A 23,713-nucleotide genomic window follows, 5' to 3' on the forward strand; every position below is an offset into this window, starting at 1 on the left:
TGAGCAGGCACGTGCGCCCCCCCACACACACACACTGTGCCAACTGGATTTTATTGTCAACTTGACATAGGCTTAGAGTCATCAGAGAGGAAGAGGCCTCAACTGAGAAAATGTCTCCCTAAGATCAGGCTGTAGGCAAGAATGTTGGGTATTTTCTTAGTTAGTGACTAATGTGGGACTGGTGGCTCTGGGTTCTGTAAGAAGGCAGGCTGAGAAAGCCACGTGGGGCAAGCAAGCAGCACATTCTCCCCTATGACCTCTACATCATCTCCTGCTCCAGGTTCCTGTCCTGTTTAAATTCTTACCCTGACTTCCTTCAATAATGAACTCTGGTATGGAAGTATAAACCAAATAAACTCCTTCCTCTCCAGGTTCCTTTTGGTCATGATGTTTCGACACAGTAACAATATCCCTAGCTAGGATAGGCACAGACTACATATACACTACAATCATATACACATATATTCACACTATAATCATTTACACATATATTCACACTACAATCATATACACATATATTCACACTACAATCATATACACATATATTCACACTACAATCATATACACATATATTCACACATAAGCGTTAAGTAAACTACACTACAATCATATACACATATATTCACACATAGGTATAAGTAAACTTTAAAAAAAGATGACTTGGAAGGCTGTCACTGTGTGACTAAAACTGATTCTTAAAGTACTTAAGATTTTCTTAAAGTACTGATTTTATTGACTTATACATGTCAAGAGTAGAAAAGGGTTAATCATGTACAATGAATGTTCTTATCAATCACTTGTTTCATTAATAAGGAAAACATGGAATCTGCTATACCGGAGTCATGAGTAACAGTGATACTCTGATGTCTAAGCAATAGCTCTGCTTCCAGAACTCACCAGTGCATACAGATCCACACTGGCTGTTCCACAAGCTGGCCTAATGCAGCTCCCCAAAGCCAGACAGCACACTTCACTTTATTAAACATTAAAGCACAAATGGATATTCCCCATAAGAGGGGCTGAAGGATACCACAGGAGGGAAAGGGACACTTAGAGAGAGAACGATACAGCCGAGACCAACGTCACAAAAAGGGCTCAATATTGATTTCTAGAGAGGAACAGGGCATGGTCAGCTCAAATTTGGTGATAACATCAGGATGAAGGACGCCTAGCTTCCCGATGCTTTGACCCCGGGCAAAGATTTCAGCACACCGCCCAGGGAAGAATGCAGAACCTGAAACAGAGAGGGAGAGGAAATCAATATTTCTTCTCGGGGATAAAAGTCAATAGCCATTTAACACTAAAAGCCTACGGGCCTCCTTTAAAAATAACCATTCTTCTTTAAGACACTGGCTATGCAGTGCATCCTCACACTTTCTAGTATTAAGAAGCACTTACGGTGTTACACCAAGAAACTCCTGCAAGAAAAACAATCAGGAACAAATATGAGAGCCCTAGGCTTCTGATTTGGGGGCTGAGCTGGGAGGAGACTGTAGGAGTGTCAGAGTCTTAGGGGAGCTAAGTCCCAAAAAGGACACAAAGAAGAACGGAAAACACTGAGCCTGCAAGGATGGAGCATGCTGGGAAGCAGGCTTTCCCACAGCAGTACTTGCTGGATAAGAAACCTACTGCAGCTCCATTCACTCCTTACCATGGCACACTTCAGCTTATCACACAGGAAACCCACAGAGAACCTGCACGTGTGGTTACAGGCCACGTTGCCAGAACGCCACCTGCGTCCCTGCCTGAAAAGAGCCCCCTAGCATATTGGGAGTAGTCTGTAAAGCCCCACCCCATGCCAGCCCCACCCCAGTCCTGGCTGATTCCTGTTTCACTTCAAGGCAGCCAGAGAGCTTTCTTCATCTGCTGCCAGAGCTCAGCTTCAGCTTCCCACCCAGTGACCATTCTTGAGGCTTAAACCAGCTGAAAAGGAACCACCCAGGCCCAAGGCCCACTCCTGAGCCACGGAAGGCTTATTGACATGCTGGACTCTGCTGGAGTTTAAAAACAATGTTGATTCATTTCTCTCAACACCCACTTGAAAAGGGATCAGGCCCAAGGCTCCTGAAGGATTCAAACAAAATGTTTACTGGTATGAACTATAAATACCCCGCAGAGCTGGGCCACAAGCCTGTAGCCTGCCACTCAGAGCAAGTGCATTATTTATGGGGGAGCACACTGCTGCGCCTCTGATAGCTCCAAGGTCAGCATAATTAAGAACAGAGTTGGATGGGCGGATAGGGACTCTGTTACTGTTGAGTTGATACCATAGAGACAGACTTACACAGACTGCCCAATCAGTGTGGAGATACTGGGTTCTATTCTCAGAAAGAAGAGGAAAACATTTCTGTCATTCTTAAGCCCAAGGCAACATGGCTGAGCAGTTCTTTCTTCACAGCTCCTCAGGCTCAGAGACTCCTTCACAATAGAAGCAAGCTGTCCATTTTAGTGCTGCAGTTGGCTCTGCACACGAGTCCACACCCAGGAAGGGGTGAGGAAGATAATGGCGTAAAACAACTGGGAAACCAAACTAGATAGATAACAGAGAGCCTGGCAGGGATAGTAATTATGGTTAAATCTGATAAAGATGACACACTTTCGTTCTGTCAAAATGAAAATATAACTTAAAAGACAATACTATCCATTACTAAAAGGTTTTTAGAAACAAGACTGACAACCACACCCTAACGACAGGAAAAATGAGGAGAGGGGAAAGAAGGGTTGCTGTCTTAAAAATGAGAGGTAAAGGACTTTTCAAATAACAAGTCAAGGACCTTGCGTGGAGTGCAATCAGCGGCCCCAGAGCTGGGGTGTGCCAGACCCCTCCCTCCCGCAGACAGGGGTGTGAGCGCACACATGTACTACCCAACAAGGATTCTGGCCTGTTTGGAAAGGCTTCCAGGAAATGAAATGCCCAAGACCTTCCTGACAGCCTTGCTGGACCAAAGATTCCCTTTTATCTATTTTCAATTCCAATTTGATTGGATTCATTTTTACTGAAGCATAAAACCAAACTATTTTAGAATCTAAGCCAGATGTGCTAGTTCTGACAATGTTGGCAAAATAAAGCCTAAGATAAGAAATCAGAACTTTTACCTCATATAACATTTTGATACAGCATTTTTTTAAAGTAAAATTCAGTTATATTCTTCCTCAGTTGCCAGGTTTACTTCGCCTATAAATTTGGACCAAACTTTGCTTTAGCTCCTTAATCAGCTAGGTGTACAGTAACAAAAATATTTATACCAGTAAATGTCATTTTCTCTTCCCAGAGGAAAAAAAAAAATTCAAAGCTATGTAACATGTTCCAAAGTAAGAGTACAAAAAGTGATGAAAATGTCAAAAGTTCAGACTTTCACATGGGCCCAAAGTCACAAGCACTGTTCAAAGGCTCCTGGCCACCAGGCTCATCACTCACGTGTAGCAAGGCCGGGTGGGATCCCTGCAGCAGTCAGCTCTGTTCTACCAAACTGCACACCTGGACTGGGGCAACTTTGTCTTGCAGTGCCATTTTTCATTCTCCCACTTCTAACAGGTTCTGGTGATGAGTCTCACATTTCCTGTTCAGTTAGACCAAGTTGAGATTCTGCTCTCCAAATACGCAAACTGAAAGGCATGCAAAAGGGCCTTCTGACATCAGGGGTAGGGAGAGCCTTAAGAAACAAACCCTCCACCTGACTGATGGTGCAGGTGAACTAGAAATGTTGGAGGGGGGTGGTGGTGGAGTAAAATGACAAAAACAGAAGCATTCTTAGTACTTTAAAAACTTAAACAGCAAACTGAACTCCAAGGGCAGAACTGTCTCATTAACAACACAGAGGGCACAGAGCCCACAGTAAGGGTTCAAGGCCTTCCAGATGTGAGGATGTTGCTATGGAAAAGACCATGGCTCTCATCTCAAAGGGAATATGAGATCGTTTATTCGGGAGCATTCTGAATGACTATGGCCTGGGAACACAGATTTTGGTTACCCCAAATTCCATGTTCTAACATAGAAGTAGTTTCATGGGTTTCTAGTTTTACAGAATAAAGACAGCCACAAATCAAGGCAGCGTAAAATGCATTGGTGGGTGCGCCAGAGAGGCATACACATCGAGATGGGAGAAGCTTTTCAATAGACCTAAAATATTATCTGATGGTATTCTTAGCTTTTGGACTGGTGGAAGCTGGTGTTCTGTTAACAGCCTCTAGGAGCTGTTAGTTCAGATACAGAGCTGAACAAGGAATGGCTGCTCCAGAAGGCTAAGGCTAGGCCAATATAAAGTAATTAATTAATTAGCCTCTGAACTTACAAAATCTCAATCTCTTCACACTACTGAAATTCCAATCGGTCCATAAGTCTCTGCAGACACACAAACTCCTTGAGAGAGTTTTTGTTCATGGCCAGACAGTTTCTTTTCAGGAATTGTTGCTCACACTGTCCACTGCTGGCACAGGAGGCGGTTCAGTTCAGCACCCAGGTGGACAGATGTGACCCAAAAGCTCCAGCTACAACTAATGCATCATAAAGTCTGTCTGAAAACACACGACATCACATCCAAAGGCCCCAGCAAAGGCTTTCAGAAAGTCAGACCTGGACTGTAGCCAAGGACGCCTTTATCAAATCAGTCAAAAACGTATTTCTGGAGACAAGGCAACATGCTGTGTCTGCAGAAAGTGCACTGCCCACTGCCTTGTGAAGGAGGCTCTGGAGTTCCTTCACTCTCTCCTACTGTGCGAGAGCATGGAAAAAAAGGTCCAGCACACCGGCTCCCACCCACATCTGCATGACTCCATGCAACGACAAACACGGCTTTGCATAAAGTCTGGCACAGATACCGGCTTCTAAGGTAGAACACAGTTTGGGAAAATGTTGCTCTCTCTTGTAACACACGTGGAAGGCCAGACAAAAGAAACACCAGTCAGGCACAAAGAAGAGCTTAATTTCCCAAACCTATTGGGGTGTGAATAAGCCCCTTAATTAAAGTCTTTGTGTCCTTGGGGTCATCCCTGGGCCCATAATCTAGCACAGCACCCCGTCTTTAGCGTGTTTTCTGGCTAACTGACCATCAAAGCATTTGGGAGTGCCTTCTCTTGCCCGTTGGCAAACACTTTCCACAGTTTCATTTCGCACCCATCTTTTCAGAGCTATATTATAGCCTAGAGTTGGCGGAGGCTTCCCATACACTCACTCGTTCCTTTAATTTCACGAAGCATCGGAAGTAGAAGCTTTAGGTGAAATGAGCGAAGGCTTCATCTGAGAGCACCAGTGTGTGAGTGTGTGTGTGTGTGTGTGTGTGTGTGTGTGTGTAAGAAAGCATGAGGCCTTTGTCTCACACTCCTGCCACTGCCTAGGACCGGGTCACTCCTTTACACTTTATTTCACATGCTCTGAAATATCAGCTGCTCGTTTAACTTTACTCTTCCCTTTTTTCATATTGCCAATACATATTTTGGGATTCAAACTCACAAGTGATTGTAATTAGGTACTTTATTATCCAACTGTAAAAAAAAAGAACATCAACAACAAAATTAGCAGGGGCAGAGAACGCTGGTAAAGTAGTGTGTTGTTGCTAGTAACAGAAACCATCATCATCAGCTTTCACCACACTATCCCCACACTCAAGGAGGAAATGGAAAGCGCGTACCTGTAGATACCAGTAAGTCATAAGTCTGTTCAAAATGACTGATTATGTAATATGGGTGCCTATCCAAACTCTCCACACTTCTCAAAGGATATATAAATAAACAAGTAATTTCTACTCAATTATACCCTGCATACATACACAATTTCATTCCTATGGGGCCATTGTTCTCAGGTTTTAGAATAAGCAGATTTTTGAGGACAGGACAGTAGAGGAAAGAAGTCCACCATCATAGGTAAGGCATTAACTTGTAAAAGAAAAGGCTTCAGGACCTTAAGGAGCCAAAGCATCACCACCAAGATATGAACACAAAAACACTTTTTTTTTTTTCTGATCTCAATGCACTCAGGAGAAAATTCCTCTGCAAAGACCATTTAATTTGTAAGGGGAGACTGAATAATTTCCGACTGGTAATATAAAACACCCATTTTCTCCCAGATGTATACAATTCTTCACCTTGCATTTGAAGTGAATAGTTGTGGTACCTAAAGTCTATAAAGAGAGGAGGCCTAATCCTTTGAATTTAATGGCCATCTTTCATCTGTTTCTGAAGATCAAAAGAAAGAAAAGCCCTTCCACAACTTTACAGTGCTAATCCCAACACACCTGCAGATACCATTAACTCTTACAGGGAGGCAGTGGACCAGAGAGAATTGGAACTTTCCAACTCATGGCTTGGGGAGGGTTCCAGGATCAAGACCTGGCACCATGTACTCTGCCACAAATGAGGACAGGGACCTGGGACCTTATTCTTACAGGAAACCAGCAAAATCCAAATGACCTCATCTTCTCTTAGAGATATGTCCTCAACAGAGAACCACCTTTTGTCAGGCACAGTGGTTCACACCTGTCTTCCCTCAGGAAACACAGGCTGCCAGGCTGAGACCAGTCTGGACTCCTCAGTGGACAATGTCAGAAGAATTTAGCCCCCTTTCATTCACTAAAATCATTTTACAAGGATATATTTCAAATTATAACACCAAATCCAGTCTTTGCTTCCATGGCTGTCACTTCCTAAGAGTTAATTTAATGAGCAGAGGGGAAAGGGAGCTGTATCCTCCTTTCTGCTCAGCTCCTCCCAACACTCCCTCCCCCCAGAGTGAGATGTCTCAGAGTGGGGATCTGGCCAAACCCTCTGCACACTATAAGTTACAGATGGGAAGAAGAGAAGCACTAGGAGATTAGAGCCTTGCCCAAGGCAAGCAATAATACAGGCTAGAGAGCAAGCCAGAGGTGAAGAGGCCATGCACATGTGGCTGCAGCAGGTTGCTTCTGAGCTTCTGGCCAAACTGCCCACCACCTCATGTTTGCAAACTTCCTCTGGTTTACAATAAATAAATACAGCTTAAAGACAGAACAGAGCAGACTGACAGTGTCACCTCTACCCTTAGTACATACCCAGGTATACTCTGTGATGCTATTAATACAACAGAACACTAGCAGCATTACAACCACAGAATACAACCCTTTTGGGGAAATAAAATTACATTAAAAAAAATACTTAAAGCCAGGTGGTGGTGGCGGTGCATGCCTTTAATCCCAGCACTTGGGAGGCAGAGGCAGGCAGATCTCTGTGAGTTCAAGGCCAGTTAGTTCCAGGACAGGCTCCAAAGCTACAGAGAAACCCTGTCTCAAAAAACCAAAAACAAAAACCATATTTAAATTTGTAAATGAGTGTTTTACCTCCTATGTAGGGACACCACGTTCGTGCCTCAGGTCAGAAGAGTTATGGAGGATTCTGAGCCGCCTTTGTGGATGCTGGGAAACGAACCCAGGTCCTCTAGAAGAGCAGCATGTGCCTTAACCGCCAAGCCAGCTGTCCTGCCCCAGAACTGCATTTTTAAAGAACCCACAAAACAAAGAATCTTTAATGAGATGCAGTCTAGATTCTTAAATCAAGGCTTAAACTATCTGAGCAGATGAGTAAGTACCCCAATTAACAGCAGGTAAAAGCTTGGGCAGATAAAAAGGAGCAGCTACACCAGAGCCCAAAGCAGAGGCTACTTCTGAACTCAATCACAGATCTGAGAACTGGACAAGGCCTTGCAGATGGCCCTGTCTGTCCTACAGCTCACATGAGAGAACAGAATCCTGCAGCAGGTGAACCTTAGATTCAAGACTGGAATCCAGGTGCCTAAATCCTGGTCAGAAGCCTTCTTACACAGGGCTGATTTTTTTCTGGCAGCAGACATAAAATCTCTAAGTTCACTCTAAGGAGTAATCTGCCCATCCCTGATATGCTCACTCGTTCCTGCATCTTCTTTTCCTAATAAAACTATGGTTTAAACAGGACACACACTTGTTCTCATTTTACAAAAAAGAAACTAATAAAATCCTCTGAATTCAACAGCAACCCTCATTATAGTCCCAGCTATAGAAAGACTAAGGCAGGAGGAGTGTGAGTTTAAGTCCATCCTGGGCTTCAACAGCAAAGACCTACCTAAAAGTAAATAAGTTAAAAGCGCCTGGACTGGAGAGATGGCTCAGAGGTTAAGGCTGCTCTTTCAGAGGTCCTGAGTTCAATTCCCAGCAACCACATGGTGGCTCGCAACCATCTGTAATGAGATCTGGTGCTGCCTTCTGGCATGTGGGCATATATGCAGGCAAAACACTGTATATATAATAAACAAATCTTTTAAAAAAAAGTGCCTAACTCCATGGTAAAAATGAAAATCCATGGCAACATCCAGTGTTGTTTTACTACGGCATAGCTGGGGGCCATGCATCCTAAGACTAACAGTGTATTATACTGTTTTCATTTTACACTTTTATTTATTTTGGAGAGTGTGTGTGTACATGTGTCACAATGCGAGTTAGAAAATAATTTACAGGAGAGGGTTCTCTCCTTCCACCAAGTGGTTCCTAAGGGTTGAACTCAGACTGTAGGCTTTACCCACTGGCCCAAGCAAAGTATTATCATCATTATAGTTAGTATCCATATCATACTGGAATCTACTTTTCCAATTTTATTTATAGTTACACATTTAAAGACATTTCGTCATGTTCCTTCCTTTATGTTTACATATCAGTTGGCCAAATAATTCTTTAAGTAGTCCATATTAAAGCTGTCTAGTTACTATTGTAAATGGGTTTCTAAAGATGTATCACTTAGTCCTCCTTCTTTAGTTTCCCAAAAATTGTAGTATACAAGAAAAATCAAAACAAAAATAAACCACTGCCCCCAAATTCACAGAAAAATATATATTTCTCATTTTTAAACAAAGCAGATCATGAATTAATACAATTTTAAAACTCAGAGTAAAAGTAAAAGTAGCTATAAAGGCTTCTAGAATATAGCTTATTAAATATAGCTTATAGAATATATATAAATTCTGAAAGTAGAAGTGGGAGGATCAGAAGTTTTAAGGCCAGCCTCAGCTACTAAGGAGTCTGAGGCCAGTCTGGGCTATACAAGATCCTGTCTCAGTGTCCTCCAAAACAGGTGAAAAGCGATCTTTAAAACTTTCCAGTTTCCTAAATAAACTCTACCAGATAAACTACTAGCTTGTAGTGAGATTACTAAAATAATTCCTTTGGGTTCACACTGAGTAAGGAGGAAGCAACACAGAGCAATGCTGCCAATAGTGGGATGACTTGGCTTTGCTGAGGGGACATGGCAGAACTCCTCAGAAGAGAAGGAAGGTGGTTCAAATGTCTTGCTCTCAACAAATCCCTTGGAAGAGGAATTGGTCTGTTGGCAAAGTGCTCTGAAAAGAGATGGTGGATGCTAACATTCACTCCAGCTCCCGTGTAAGCACTGGGGACCTGCACACGAGCTGCCACCTGGATGCACACTGCATTTGTGAAACAGAGGGCAGCGGCTCAGCATTTAGCCCTCCTTGGCTATAGCATAAACACTATTTCATAATCTCTCTGAATCTTATACGACTACATAGTACACGTGGGAAATCTGAAAGTCACAGATTAAATATATACTTTGAAAAATAAGGGCTCAGCTCAAATTTCACTTTAATTATGGATACATTTATTTTTAATGCTGGGAAAGGGACTTTAAGTGTTCTATGGATTTGGCTGATTAAAAGGATCATGATACCAACTCTGGTGTGTGTGTGTGTATTCGCATGTTTATGGAAATAATACTAATGAAAGAAGATGAATACCACAGGCCTTGAGGTCTCTGACAACCTGTGTAATGCTGGGGCTCTATGTCCTTTACCCTGGTGTGAGTCACGGCCTTCATTCTAATTCTTACCTACTCTCAGTATAATCCTGTTTCCTTCTGTACCTATCCAGTTTGAATGAAGGACCTCTGAAAGTTATTTTATCATTTAAATATACAAATTGAATGCAATCATAAGATACTGTTCTCTCAATCTCTTCATGAATTTCAAAAGGCATTTACAATAAGGTAAATGTGGGAAGTTAATTAGTAAAATTTAACAAAAACCATGGCAACAACTGCAAAACAGTAAGTACAAATAACCCATGAAGCTCTCTCTGAAAAAGATGGAGCCCAGTCTTCATTCCTGTGCTCAGAGTAAAGAGCGACTGTCTGGGAGACTGCAATGCCATACAAAGGGAACATGGGGATTCCTTTCTGATCGCTAATGGTGGGAAACTTCTCAACTAAGAAAGTCCGATTCCAGAAGGAAAGAAATGAATAAATGACTGTATCATGTTTAAAAACTTACATAAATGAGAAAATATGCTTCCTTTGTTCTTACAAGGAAGATTTGGGTCAAATGTCAGTGAGATGCCATCTCCCATCTGTGATACTGCAAACAGCAGAGAAAACAAATGGACCTTCAATTTAGTGTGAACAGGTCTCATTCACTGCACCTACAGTGTGATAATCAAAGGTCTAACAGGGGTATCCAGCCATACTTAGTGCAAATACCAACATACCCTTTGTTCCAGTAACTCCATACTTCTAGACAAAGCATCAGATAGCATGAGCACAAGGCTGCAGTGTAATACTGACTGGAAACAAGCCAATGTTCGCCAACCGAGAACGGGTCCAACTCTAGGTCCATGTAAAGGAGCAAGGAAAAAGGACCCCACAGGCTGCCTCCATGTAGGATGCTGGGACAAGAAGCCAGCGATGTAGCAGTGCACACAGCACTGCCACACAGTTGAGAAGGCAGAGGGTGTATAAACATACATGTGCACTTATGTCTAAAGGCAAACCACACAAGTATAAATGAAAATATGAAGGCTGAGGTCAGTGGAGCACACCTGTAATTCCAGCATCTGGGAGGTGAAGGTGATTCCATGGGTTCAAGGCCAGTTGTAGCTATATAGAAACACCTATCTCAAAAGAAATAACAAAAGCCTAGGAAAAAACAACAGCAACAACAAACACATCCTCAGAAGGCAGGAGAGGAACTGAGTCAAAGCGGAAATGAAAGCTGACTATCTACACGTACTGACTTAATTATACCCTAAGGATAAAAAGAAGTGACTAGTTTTTAAACGATTTTCAGCAGTCATATTGCTGTGGAACAATGGTCTTGAATTTTAAATAAACGCTGATTAGCCAGTGACCAGGCAGGAAGTAGAGGTGGGGTGACGAAAATTCTGGGAAGAGGAAAGAGTCAGTCTGCAGTTGTCATCCAGACGCAGAGGACACGAGATGTGACTGCCTTGCCGAGAAAGGTACCAAGTTATGTGGCTAACACAGACAAGACTAATGGGTTAATGTAAGATGTAAGAATTAATTAATAAGAAGCCTGAGCTACTAGGCCAACCAGTTTATGATTAATGTAGACCTTTTTGTGTTTATTTGGGACTAATGGCTGTGGGATCTGGTGGGACAGAAACATCAGTCAACAGTCAGACCGTTAGTAATACTGGAATTTTCCTTCTGAAACTATAATGGCATAGCCAGATGAGTATAAGCAAACTGATGAATATGTGTTAAGAACCCAGAGTTTTGGTGTAAACTAAGAGAACTGTAAAATCAAGTATATTATGTAAATATTCTCAAGTTCTGAATACGAACTGAAAGTATCCATGCTAGGGTGGGGATGTAGCTCAGGGGTAGAGTGATTGTCTAGCATGCAGGAAGCCCTAGGTTCAAGTACCAGAAGTAAAAGGCAAACATAAGTGTTCTATTTGAAAAACTTAAAACTAAACGAACAAGTGCTTTCTGCATCTGCATAATCTTTGTATACTAAAATGCCCCAGAAACAAAGCTGTACTCAGGAGCAGAGAGCAACCACAGCGTGCACATTGTGACCTGAATTTGATCTCTAATTAAAATGAGTCAAAAACCCTTGGACACATAGCTGACTCCAGTCTGAGAGGAAACCACTATGACAGGAGTTCTGGGAGCACCCTATCCTGTCCGTCACAAAACCCTGACCAAACATGACCATTCCCCCTCCATTTATAACTAGACTTCCCTTTGTTTCCCAGAACAATCTGGCCTTTACGTGAATCAAGGGAGACAGAAGCACCCATCTGGCTTGGGCAGACATGACTCAGGGTCTCAGATGAGGGAGAAATGACAAGATGGCACTCGGAGGGAGCAGAACCCTGCAAGGCAGCTAGTGTTGTGTGTGTAGTGCAAACCTACTTGGGAGAAGAAGGTGATGATGTCAAGTAAGGTTAGAATAAGAGGGCCAGGTTCCCTCAGGTCTCCTACTGTTTGGACACTTCAAAGCTAAGCTCAGCTTGACAAAAATTTGACTCTATGTTGAATCTCTCTCACTTGATTTTCACACAGCAATACTGACCTGGAACACAGCAAATATTTGCAGTAGCTATGTTACAGAATCCAGCAATATGCGATTATGACGGGAAAACTCTACCCAAATTGGTCCATGTCAAAGCCACACTGAACTGACTATGGTGGCAGAGGCCTGTGATCCCAGCTCTCAGGAGGCTGAGAAAAGGGTCACAAGCTCAAGGACTGTCTGGTCTACACAGCAAGGTTTTGTCTCAATCAAAACAAGACAAGAAATCAGACACACTGAGAGGTAGTATAAACATGGCTAAGGGCCACTGCCCTGTCCTGTGTGTGCTGCTTATGTTTCTTCCTGACACCATTTGTGTGTGGCTTAGGCTTTGAGACCTAAATAAAAAAAGTTCATATTTTATCACTTATTTTAAAAAGTTTTGAGGTTTTTTTGTCAAGTGTTAAAAACATAAAATTATAAATATCTATCAACTGGTTCAATTACTTTCTCACTTATATGGAGACATTAAAACTTTTATGAATTGCTAACTGGCATAAGTAATCTGATATACTATTATTTACATGAGTAAATAATATTTAGAAATTTCAAAAGAGGTCTGAGGACATAGCTCAGCTGGAAGAGGCATTGCCAAACGTGTAGAGACCTGGGTCCAGTCACAAGCACCCCATAAACTAGGTATGGTGACACACGCCTGGAGTCCTGGCACTCAGGAGGAGTTGGGCGGTGAGTAAAGGAGCTCATCACCAAGCCTGACGGCCCACGTTTCGTCCCCAGGCCCACACGGTGGGAAAGCACTGATTTCTACAAGCTGTCCTCTGACCTCCATGACAGACACTGGCATGTGTGCCCCAGACCTTCCAAAAATGTCAGTAAAGAAATATAGTTTAAGATCAACAGCCTACACAACAAATTCAAGGTCAACCTACGCTATGAGACCTGTGTCAAAAATCAAAACCAAGCAACATTAAACAGAACAAAAACAAAAGCCAAACTTTCTAGCAGATAGAAACCTAAAAGCAACTAATTTTAAAAATTTGCCTTCCAAATAACAAGTTTAACTTGGTGGTAGAATATCACCTCCCAGAGAAGAATAGAATTCACCAGAAAATGGACTAAACTTCATTTTAAATGAAACAAGCAAAACTCTGCAAGACAAATGTTGCATGGTTTATCATCCACAGAATCAGCTTTCAAAAAAGATAGGCTCAAAGTACTTTGTGTATTATTCATATATGAAAATGTTACAAGGATACAATTTTAAAAGTTTATATTTGTTTAGTCAGTGTTAACTCTTCATTAAACAAATAAAAGTAATTTTATAGAGTGCTTGCTTATCATGTAACAGACTCTAGATCTGATCTCAGTGATGCCACATACATAAAATTATTGTTTTATAGATTTTATATACACAGTTATACATATAGCACATAAGCAATACACAGTACATCTACAGTATTAAAATTTAATCAAAGATCAATTAAGAAAAAAATGTCTGGCTAGTAACTGGAGAGACTAGAAGATTTTTTGTTTGTTTGTTTTAATTTTTTGAGGCAGGGTTTTTTCTGTATAGCCCTGGCTGTCCTGGAACTCACTCTATAGACCAGGCTGGCCTCAAACTCACAGAGATACGCTTGTCTCTGCCTGCTGAATGCTGGGATTAAAGGTGTGCACCACCACTGTCCAGCCTAGAAGGTATTCTTGAAGCAGAGAACCATCGGCCATGAGGATGGGGAGTCAGTCCTGGGTAGACCTAGGCAGGACCACTTCTTCTCTCAAGCTGGGGTATGTTAATTCTCTTCTTTGTCTGGGGACAGTTAGGAAAATCCATCAGACCCATGGATGCACTCTCTCCCTTAGGAGAGCTGAGACCAGTTCTCTCTTCATTAAGTACAGCCACTGAACCCGCTTCCTCCTGAGAGTCTGGGCCTGCTGCAGGAAGGCTTTTAGCATCTCCAAGAAGAGCATTTCTGACAAAAACCTGAGAGGAACCTCTTTGTTAACGGAAGAGCTATATGCTATGGATCTCTGTGTCATACACAGGAGCTAGCCTAAGCAGAGGGTAAATAAACAGTTCTGAATTTTGAAAAAAAGAGACTGTCTAAAACAGATCTTTAGGAGAGATAGTAATAATGATAGCACAAAGATTGCCATACTGTGTTACAACTGTATCAGAACACTGAACTAAACCATTTAGTGTGGGATTTGTGATTATTACAATTTGCAGAACAAAAACACATAGAAAGAAAGTAAAGAAAGTGTCCCTGAGTGGGGAGACCTTTACCTTATGTATGGAAATGAGGCAGGAACAATGAACATTCATTCAATAGTAAGACAGGTAGGTGCTAGGGCTTCTGGGCAGCCGGGCAGCCCTGTCATCTGCTGTCCCCAGTCTTTCACCACTTCAAAGCAAAAGGGCAGTGCAGACAGCCTCAATCGGGTAAGGTCACAAGCTTACAAACTATTTACCAAAGCCCATGCCTTAGCAGAATAGTCTTTGCTGATGGTACTGCTCTTTAGAACCCCCATATTATACTCCAGGACTGAACACCTTTATTGCAACAAGCTGTTCGCAACAGATACTTCCCCCAATGAATTTCCAAGCTCATATTACACTAAGAGTGACAAGGGGAACAATTTCAGCCATATATTTTAGCATCTGAGATCTTTCATAGGTGTCCTAAAAGGTGAATGAGGTCACGACCCCAGGTCAAGCCAATGACCACTAGGTGTTACTGTAACAGAAGGCACCTAATAACCGGGGTGAGTACAGATGGTGCTGGGCTAAATGTGGGCATGACAAGGTCATTTTTCATTTCCTAAAATGAATTCTGAGCAGCACAAAAACTCAAGACTGTCAAAAACTAAAGCTCTGAAAACCTGTCTGTTCATCCAGAACCTTGTCTCAAGTTAAATTGAACTTTCTGCAGAATTGGGGGGGAAAAAAATCAAAACAGAACTAGGTAACAAACTAAGGAGGAAAAATCACATGCTCGAGTCAACAGGCCAGTCACAAAGCCTGTTCTACAAGAAATTATTTTTGCCACTGATTTGCCCAGCAACAACATTACTGTTCTAAACACAAAAATGTTGAGAATTTTCCTTGCCCAGATGCGGTTTTTTTTTTTTTAAAGGCTAAGTGCATCTTAACATACATAATTTAGTTTGCAACAAACCACAGAGACGAAGGGAAAGCTGAAAACACTAAAAACATGTATTTCCTATAATGGTCTGATCAAATGCCACTAAAACACTCTGCTGAACTTTTGAAACCCTTAAAATGCTCTGCAGTCTGCTAACAAGTTAAAGGTTCTCTTTTTTTCTTTTCACTCAACTTGACCCCATTCTATCATCAACTTGACAATCTACATCACTTTAGGTCTTAAATTGCAAAGGTGCTTAGAAAACGAGAAATATGTACGATTAGCAACCATGGTTTTTCCCTCTGGCTGCAGTCACGGCTTTTGAGTGCTGCTGTGGATGGCCAAGCTGCAGAGATCAGCACAGTTATGACCTAATGTCAGCAACCTTCCTCGGGATCGGTGTGCTACTCAGCCAGATGAACTTCCAGACTTCTTCTCTCACTATGGGCAGGGCCAAGCTTCTTAGAGGAAGATTAAGCTCCACTCTACTTAGCCTCCCAGAAAAGCTGAACAGAGGAAGCTTAGTTACAAACAGTAAGAGACAGAAAGAGATAAATCCCAACTGACATGACCAAGAAACTCTGCTAAACAGACCAAGCTAAATTATAACTGCAAAGCCACCAGGGAGCTTTAATTATTAAAAAGTAAACCATATGCTGGAGTAATAGAAACTCAATAATCAAAAATGGCATGAAACAGTCATTTTCATTCTGGCTGCACTGGTCCTCCTCTGAAGATCTTTCCCTAGCATACATTTTTATTCCTAACGTGTGTGTGTGTAGATGTGAAATAACAGAAAAGATAGAGCTAAAACACTCCAACAACTAAATCCCATGCCCCCCCCCCCCCCCGTCTGATTCAGGAGTCTGGAAAACAGTTTTTGTTCCTTAGTTGTGGTATGTGCATACATATCACAGGGAGAACAAATCCTGGCTTTCTGCGGACTTAGTTTGACCAGTCATTTATTCAGATCTTGATTTATCTGGCCATAAAAAAAAGGATAATTGTATTTATCATTAGATAATCAAAACAGATTAAGAAATTCCTATGAAAAACAAAGAACTGTTATTTATAATGACACTAAGTGTCCTTGGCTTGATGGCTCTTACAAAATGCATCCTAAGAAAAGAGCACCCAGGAACTAGGCACATGCCCCAGGGTCCAGGGAGCTGGATATGGCCACTGACAGTGACGGGAAACAAAGTAATCTCCCTACTCTTTGCAAGGAAAGCAGTTAAACATATTAGAAAATACTGATCCAGGCTACCCATGTGTAGAAATTCTATCAAAGCTTTTCAAAGTCATAAAAGTTTAAAACACTGGCATTTGAGAGCCAAATGTAGATTCGAAAAGAAAATTAAATCTGAGCCTTAAATGTTCATACAAAACAAACAAACAACAAAAACCAAAGTAAGTTAGGTGTGGTTGCTCCTGCCAATCATCTCTGCACTCAGAAGGCAAAGGAGAAAGAACTGAAAATGGAAGCAAGTTTAGGCTAGGCAGGCAGAGCCTGCATCAAAACGCCAAGGGCTGGGGGTGCAGCTCAGTGGCAGGGTTTGCTTACTACACTATCCCAGGTGCTGGCTGCAATGTCTAGCACCGAAAAGAAGAAAAAGAAAAAGTAACAGTTTACCTTAACCAAAAGGCACATAAAGATCCAAAAGTAATTAAGAAAGCTAAAATCTCTGGGTGGAGGTGGTGGCATACACCTTTAATCCCAACTCAACAGGAGGCAGAAGCAGTAAGTTCAAGCCAGACTGGGCTACATAGTGAGCTCGGAGTTACATGAGACTGTCACAAAAAAATGAAGGGGGGAGGTGCTATATCTATAGATGCATTTTGAAACTTAAAAACAATTCTGGGTCAAAATAGCAGATTATTTGCTATTAGAGAAGGTAGATGCTAAAGTTCTCTATTGCTTGAACTTTAGTACCCACAGAATTCAAATTGCGTAAGTTTGAAATTACAAAAATTTAATTTTTAAGATCAACACCTACTGGCTGTGTCTCAGTGGCTCAGGCTATGAAATCTCCAAACTCTGGAAGCCGTTGTTTTCCTGTTCAGGTGGACTCGCACCAGTCCTCCAAGCCACGACAGAACTCATCTCACTGCTCTTCCGTACCCTGCCATGCCGTCCCACCATTTACTCACCACTGCCCTCGGCCTCCTGCCAAGCTCACTGAAGTAAGGACCTATTTTCACTCACCTGCTTCAAAGGAAGCAGTAGCTTCAACGCTCTGCCTCTTGCCAGCATCCGGAGCTCCTTCCACAGCTGTAGTCACAAATGACACTCTCCTCCACACACCCTACAGTACTCACCTAGGCAGACCCTGGCTCCACCTATTCTTTCAAAGGCCCCATCACTTCCCACAAGCTCACTGATGTTTTAATCTTGGAGATTTCCAGAACGGTAAACTGCTGACTGAACATGTACAAGGAACCCTGGAAGCAACTGGTAGAGAGGCCTGGGTCTGACATGAGAAACAGGACCAAATCACACAACTCGCTTCCCTTTAATCCCTTCACTTGTAAAGCCTAGATGTTATACTGGATGGATGCTGAGACCCAGTCCTAGCTCTGGACTCTAATAACTCCATTATGTTATCATAACACATCTTCACTGGACCATCTCTGATGAGAAATGCATGAAAATGCCTAATTCCTTCTATTAAACATCTCAATTTATTTCAACAAATAACCCAACATAGCTATATATTTCAGAGATATTTTTGAAAAATGAAATGGTTCAAAATAAAAATAAGCCACAATAAAAAAAAAGCTGAGGATTAAGAAAAATAAATATAAGCAAAACCCCAAAAATACTTACTTACCAAATCTCACTATAAATAACTGCTAAATAACACTTTAAAAATGGAAGTTCTGGTGGAAATTTAGGATGTCAAAAGCAGACATAAAAAACAACATGGTAAAACAGCAGGAATGAGGGAGAAAATATTTTTGCTTCAATTGTTTCTAGTTCTCTTGTCAAAGAAAATAAACTTAGATTCAAGCTACAGGATAACAAAAAGATTCAGACTGCCTCAGACAAAGAAAAACCAGCATGTTAGGGGCACAAGTAGCATTTAGTTGGCCTGAACTAAAGCCAGAGACTGGTCTGGGCTTTTGGGCAGTGGATCCCACCAACACCTTGATTAATGAGTGAGTATTCATAATAGCTTTCTTTCCGCCTTGCCTCAAAGCTTCAGACATGCAGCTCTCAAGTACATCTGAACCTGCAGCCGGGGCTTCCCAGCTCACCAGAGCTGGCGGCACAATTGTGCTATGGGGTTACCACAGCTCAGCTATCATAGAAGCAAAGCTAAAACATCGTGAGGTGCTGGAGGAAGGGAAGGGTATTTTCTAGCACATGCTAACAATTAATTGGAATAAAGGTCTCTCCTCTTTAGTGCCCACGCTCTAAATCAAAAGCAAGGTGAAACAAACAAGACTTTATCAAAAACAGGATGTGGCCTTTCATCACGTTTCCCCAACTCTGGAATCTTACCTGCTGATGCTTTGATCATGTAGCCCCCCTTCTCACTGGGAGGCACATCGAGCAGCTGCATAATTCTGTCCAGCAGCCCGTGGATGATCTCAAACCCAGGGTTCTTGTTGTAATAAACAGCACAGAGATGCCTGTAGTTTTTTGCACCTACATCTAAAAGAGCAAAAAAGCATGATCATCAGGTCACAGTAACCATATTTAAGAAACTGGCTTATCCCAACCTAAGTTAGACAAAGCTAACAAAAAGAGATAATAGATTATTTGACGTGAAGAGAAACGTTCAGCCTCGGAAATTCATGGTCAGATCTAACTTTTCAGCCACCAAATTCTTAAAGGTGTTTACTTAGTGGGGGTGGGGAGTTACTAGCTCTCAGTGCTTGCCCCAGGTCCAAAGGCTTCACTACAGAACCCGCTTGGAAAACTTGCTGTAAACATTCTACCAGTTAGTGACTCATATTCTTTATTCATGATACCACCCAAATAATCATACTAATACCAAAAGGGCTCTCACAGAGACACTTTATTATTTCCAATGGAGAATCAGAGACATAGACAGGGATGAAGTAAGTACAGTCACTTCTCAGAGTACTTTGGCGGCTGTGAGAAAGCCTTCTGTGAAAGCTTATCTTAATGGACAAGAAACACACTAATAAGACAGACCAAAACCTGGGGACAATGTGCTGGAGACTGAACTGTTACACCCCTAGATCCTTTTTTTTTTTTTTTTAAAGTGGCCAATAAGTTAAAAAGGAAACCAAATTAAATTACACTGTTAAAAGAACACGCATATGTTGGAAAATTACGAAGCCAAGCAAGGCAATAGCTATCAGCAAAGTCAGAGTGAGGCTGTCCCAGTACAGGGTGGTCCTGGAACAGATGCACCACACCAAATGCTGAGAGGCCCAGCAGCTACCTTAGTTAGGCTGGAGTCACAGTACTGTTTTATAATCTTTTAAAAACTGTACACACACACACACACACACACACACACACACAAACCTTCACAATTAAAACATGGAATGAGAGGCTGGATAGAAAACTCAGTGGTTAAGAACACTTATGACTCTTACAGAGGGCTGAGGTTTGGTTCCTAGCACCCACATATCCATAACTTCAGTTCCTGAGAAGCCAACCCCCATCTTCTGAACTCCAAGGCATCAGGCATGCATGTGGTGCACAAACAAACACAAGTAAAACAGTCATACACATAAAATAAATCTTATTTTTAAATGGAAGAAGTAAAACAGAAGATATGAAGCTATAGCAATATGAATCAACACTGAAGACATTTTGCCAAGAGAAATAGGATAAAGAACTGTTCTCGCCATTTAACACTTCTCTGTGCATGCTACGCTGAAGGTGCTCTAGCCTTCCTTAGACAGTGGAGGTCAGTGCCACTGCAGGGCTCACACAAACTCAACATTTACTTTCTGAATACACAACTGAAGTCTGGAAAAAGAGGGAAGCACATGGAAGCAACCACCACACCAGGCCAGGAGCACAGAGTGGGCCATATTCAAAAGCAACATGAGAGACAGCTGAGGTGACGTGACTGTCATATTGCCACCCCTGTTATGAATCAACACTGAAGACATTATGCCAAGACAAACAGGCACAGCAAGACTAACCTACATGATCCCTAAATATGAGGTTCTCAAGGTTTTGGTTTTAGTGATACGTGAAAACAGGACTGTGTGTGCAAGGCAAGAACACTCCCAGGAGTTCACACTGAAACAGAGTGGGAGGGAGCCTTCCAGAGCTGGTCTCTTCCACCAACAACCGCAGCGCCGCTGTGCTGTACTTCAAAGCTCACTAAGAGGTAGCTTGGATCTGTGTTTTAAAACGACCACAATAACTTTTTTTTTTTATTTTTTTTTACTTTTCGAGACAGGGTTTCTCTGTAGCTTTGGAGCCTGTCCTTTGGAACTAGCTTGTATAGACCAGGCTGGCCTCAAATTCACAGAGATCCGCCTGCTTCTGCCTCCGAAGTGCTGGGATTAAAGGTGTGCGCCACCACTGCCAGAAGAGTCAAAGCTAAACAAATATAGCCATAATCAGAAACCTCCAAGAATTAGGGAAAAAAGACTCAAATGAAACAGATCTACAGGTTATATTTGAACGGGATATTTTTTTTCTACTTCTACTTCAAAATCTTTCCATGATTAATATACATTACCTTCTATAAAAATAAAACAAACTAAGAATCATGACCCAAGATGAACCCCAATGAACTGGATAATGAAGAAGTGTATAAACACTGGGAGATACTACCCATTGATGAAACCTCAGCAACTCTCAGTGGTCTTAACTAGTGGATCGCTCTCAGAGGCACTGTACTGAATGAAAGAAGTCAACCACAAAAGGCAACAGGATGCATGATCCTCCTGTGCCATTGTGGAAAAAGCATACTTTAAGCAACTGAGACTAGACAGTAGTTGTATGGAGTAAGATGTGGGGGAAATGTGACTAAAATGGAAAAAAAAAAACCGGGGGATTTTCAGGGTGATGCTGTTTGGGATTTCTTGGTGGTTATTTAAAAAGGACACAAAGAGGAAGATTTAAAGTCAACAACATCATTCAACTTTAAAACTGGCACATAACTTAGGTATATACCACGACCCCTACAGACCCCAGAGCCACACATCTCTGATACAAATTCTCAATGCATTTGGCTTCACTTTGCTTTTTAAATTAGGAGAAAAGAAGATAATACCTATCTTTAGAAATAACATGAAAACAACACGCTGCTTCCTCTTCACATGGACTGAGCAGAAGCTCTTCCACGGTTTTTCCATAGGTCAGAGCTACTAGCACAGCTGGCACAAACAGCCTTTTCTCTTCAGATAGCAGACACTCAGAGCACTAGTAATCTCCCAGGTACGGAGTGCCTATCAGCCAACCCTTGGTGCTACTATTTAGCTCAAGACACTGCACAGAGGATTACTACTGCTGTGGAACAGATGGGGAAGCCAAACCTCAAGACAATTAAGTAAAGTTGCCCGAAGTCAAGCTAACTAGCGAGAGCTAATCATTATCAATTCCACAGCTATGAAGTTACAGACCAGGACCTGCTCAGGACTAAAGCCCACACTCTCTCCACTGCCCTACAGTGTGCCATAAAGGATTCAGAAGGGAAAACTTTAAGAGTAAATGCATATGTGGCCACATACAGTTGCTTGAGTATGTATAGTCAAAGACGTGCATTCTTGAAACATTTTTGGTACAATGAACAGATGTTTTACTTCCCCAAAGTCTTTGTGATTCTTAAGAATTTCATTTAAGTCACTGAAATAAATTATTATTTTAAATCTGGAATTTGTGTCCATCAACAGTATGTAAATTTATGGAGATTATATTCTGAGTAAACTGACTAAACAGACACAGAGAAAGAACTGTTCTCACCTCACCATTTAACACTTCTCTGTGCATGCTACGCTGAAGGTGCTCTAGCCTTCCTTAGACAGTGGAGGTCAGTGCCACTGCAGGGCTCACACAAACTCAACATTTACTTTCTGAATACACAACTGAAGTCTGGAAAAAGAGGGAAGCACATGGAAGCAACCACCACACCAGGCCAGGAGCACAGAGTGGGCCATATTCAAAAGCAACATGAGAGACAGCTGAGGTGATGTGACTGTCATATTGCCACCCTCGTTGTTGTTTTCATCTTCAAGGACAAAGAACTCTGCTACCTAAACTCTTATCTAAACTCTATAATCGAAGGTGCGAGGATAAGGATCAATATTAAAGGCAGGCAGACAGGCAGGCATACGTGCCTAGTGACCCAGCAGCATATATAAACTAAACTAAGAGGCCTAATTCTGCTGCAGGAACGTGAACACACACACACATTCTCTGTCTCTCTCCTCCTGAAGGGAAAAAATTAAATGAAATAGAACTAAATTACCCTTTCATACTACTGACTTGCTTCTGGGTATTCCTGCCATGTGGTACCCATTTGTTGGTGTCACATGCTTCCACTTTAACACACAGGCACGTATTGAAACTACTTTGTAGTTCCACATTCACTGTGAGCGCAGGCCAACAGTAAGGCCACCATCCAGAGAGCTTACCAATGCAAATGAGAAGCCGCTTGATTTTGGGAACCTTTGCCTTAGACTACTTTTTCCTAATTTCCAAATTATTTAAAATGAGCCTTTCTAATAACAGTCAAATATCTAGACCAAAACCAGACTTTTTTAAAGGAAAATTCAGTGCTTGAGAGATTGTAGCAAAAAAAAAAAAATTATAATTAAAAAAAAAGAGCTGGGATGTGGCTCAGTTGATGGAGCACTGCACAAACAAGGCATGGTGGCACATGCATCAGAAGTTCAAAGTCATCCTTGGGTACACAATGAGTTTGAGGCTATCCTAAGCATCATGAGATCTTGTCTCCAAAGAGATAAAAATTCAAATTAAAGCTTATTTCATTTAAAAAAAGTTTGAGAATATTTCCAACATTTAAAAAAGGTTTCAGGATGTTTACAACACAGATGGAAAATAATAAACTAACTTCTAGGTTTAATTTTGCAATAAGCCTAAGAAAAGCCACTGACTTTTAGGACTATGTATTAACCTCATTATTAACTACCCTGCCACTGATTGTTTCTCACATCCCCCAAAGGTACCACCCCTTTACATTTGTCTCTTTATAATTTCTCAAGGCAGTCCATACCCTCCATTGCCATCATCGCCTACGGAAAAATGGCTAGGTATGCTAAAATTCCCATCTTCTTTCCTGCTACACAGAGAGACCATATTACATCACAGGAAGTTCAGACT

General features: G+C 41.7%; 1 protein-coding gene across 3 annotated transcripts in view; it reads right to left on the bottom strand.

Moving 5' to 3' along the window:
• Positions 1–695: 695 nt before the first annotated feature.
• Positions 696–23,713, bottom strand: part of Farsb (phenylalanyl-tRNA synthetase subunit beta) — a 64,714-nt gene continuing 41,696 nt past the window's right edge. For 2 of the 3 annotated variants that reach the window (XM_041650802.1, XM_041650801.1), the window contains 2 exons: positions 18,932–19,084; positions 696–1,234 (listed from right to left, as the gene is read on the bottom strand). In XM_041650802.1, coding sequence (XP_041506736.1) covers positions 1,083–1,234; positions 18,932–19,084 — 305 coding nt within the window. In that variant the 3' untranslated portion in view covers positions 696–1,082. Of the gene's footprint in view, positions 1,235–7,315; positions 7,457–18,931; positions 19,085–23,713 lie in introns of those variants that run through there. The other variant, XM_041650803.1, reaches the window with a different exon arrangement.

This window comes from Microtus oregoni, unplaced genomic scaffold, assembly GCF_018167655.1.
Source record: "Microtus oregoni isolate MIOR12 unplaced genomic scaffold, Mior012 000004F_ref0000308, whole genome shotgun sequence".
Taxonomy (NCBI): domain Eukaryota; kingdom Metazoa; phylum Chordata; class Mammalia; order Rodentia; family Cricetidae; genus Microtus; species Microtus oregoni.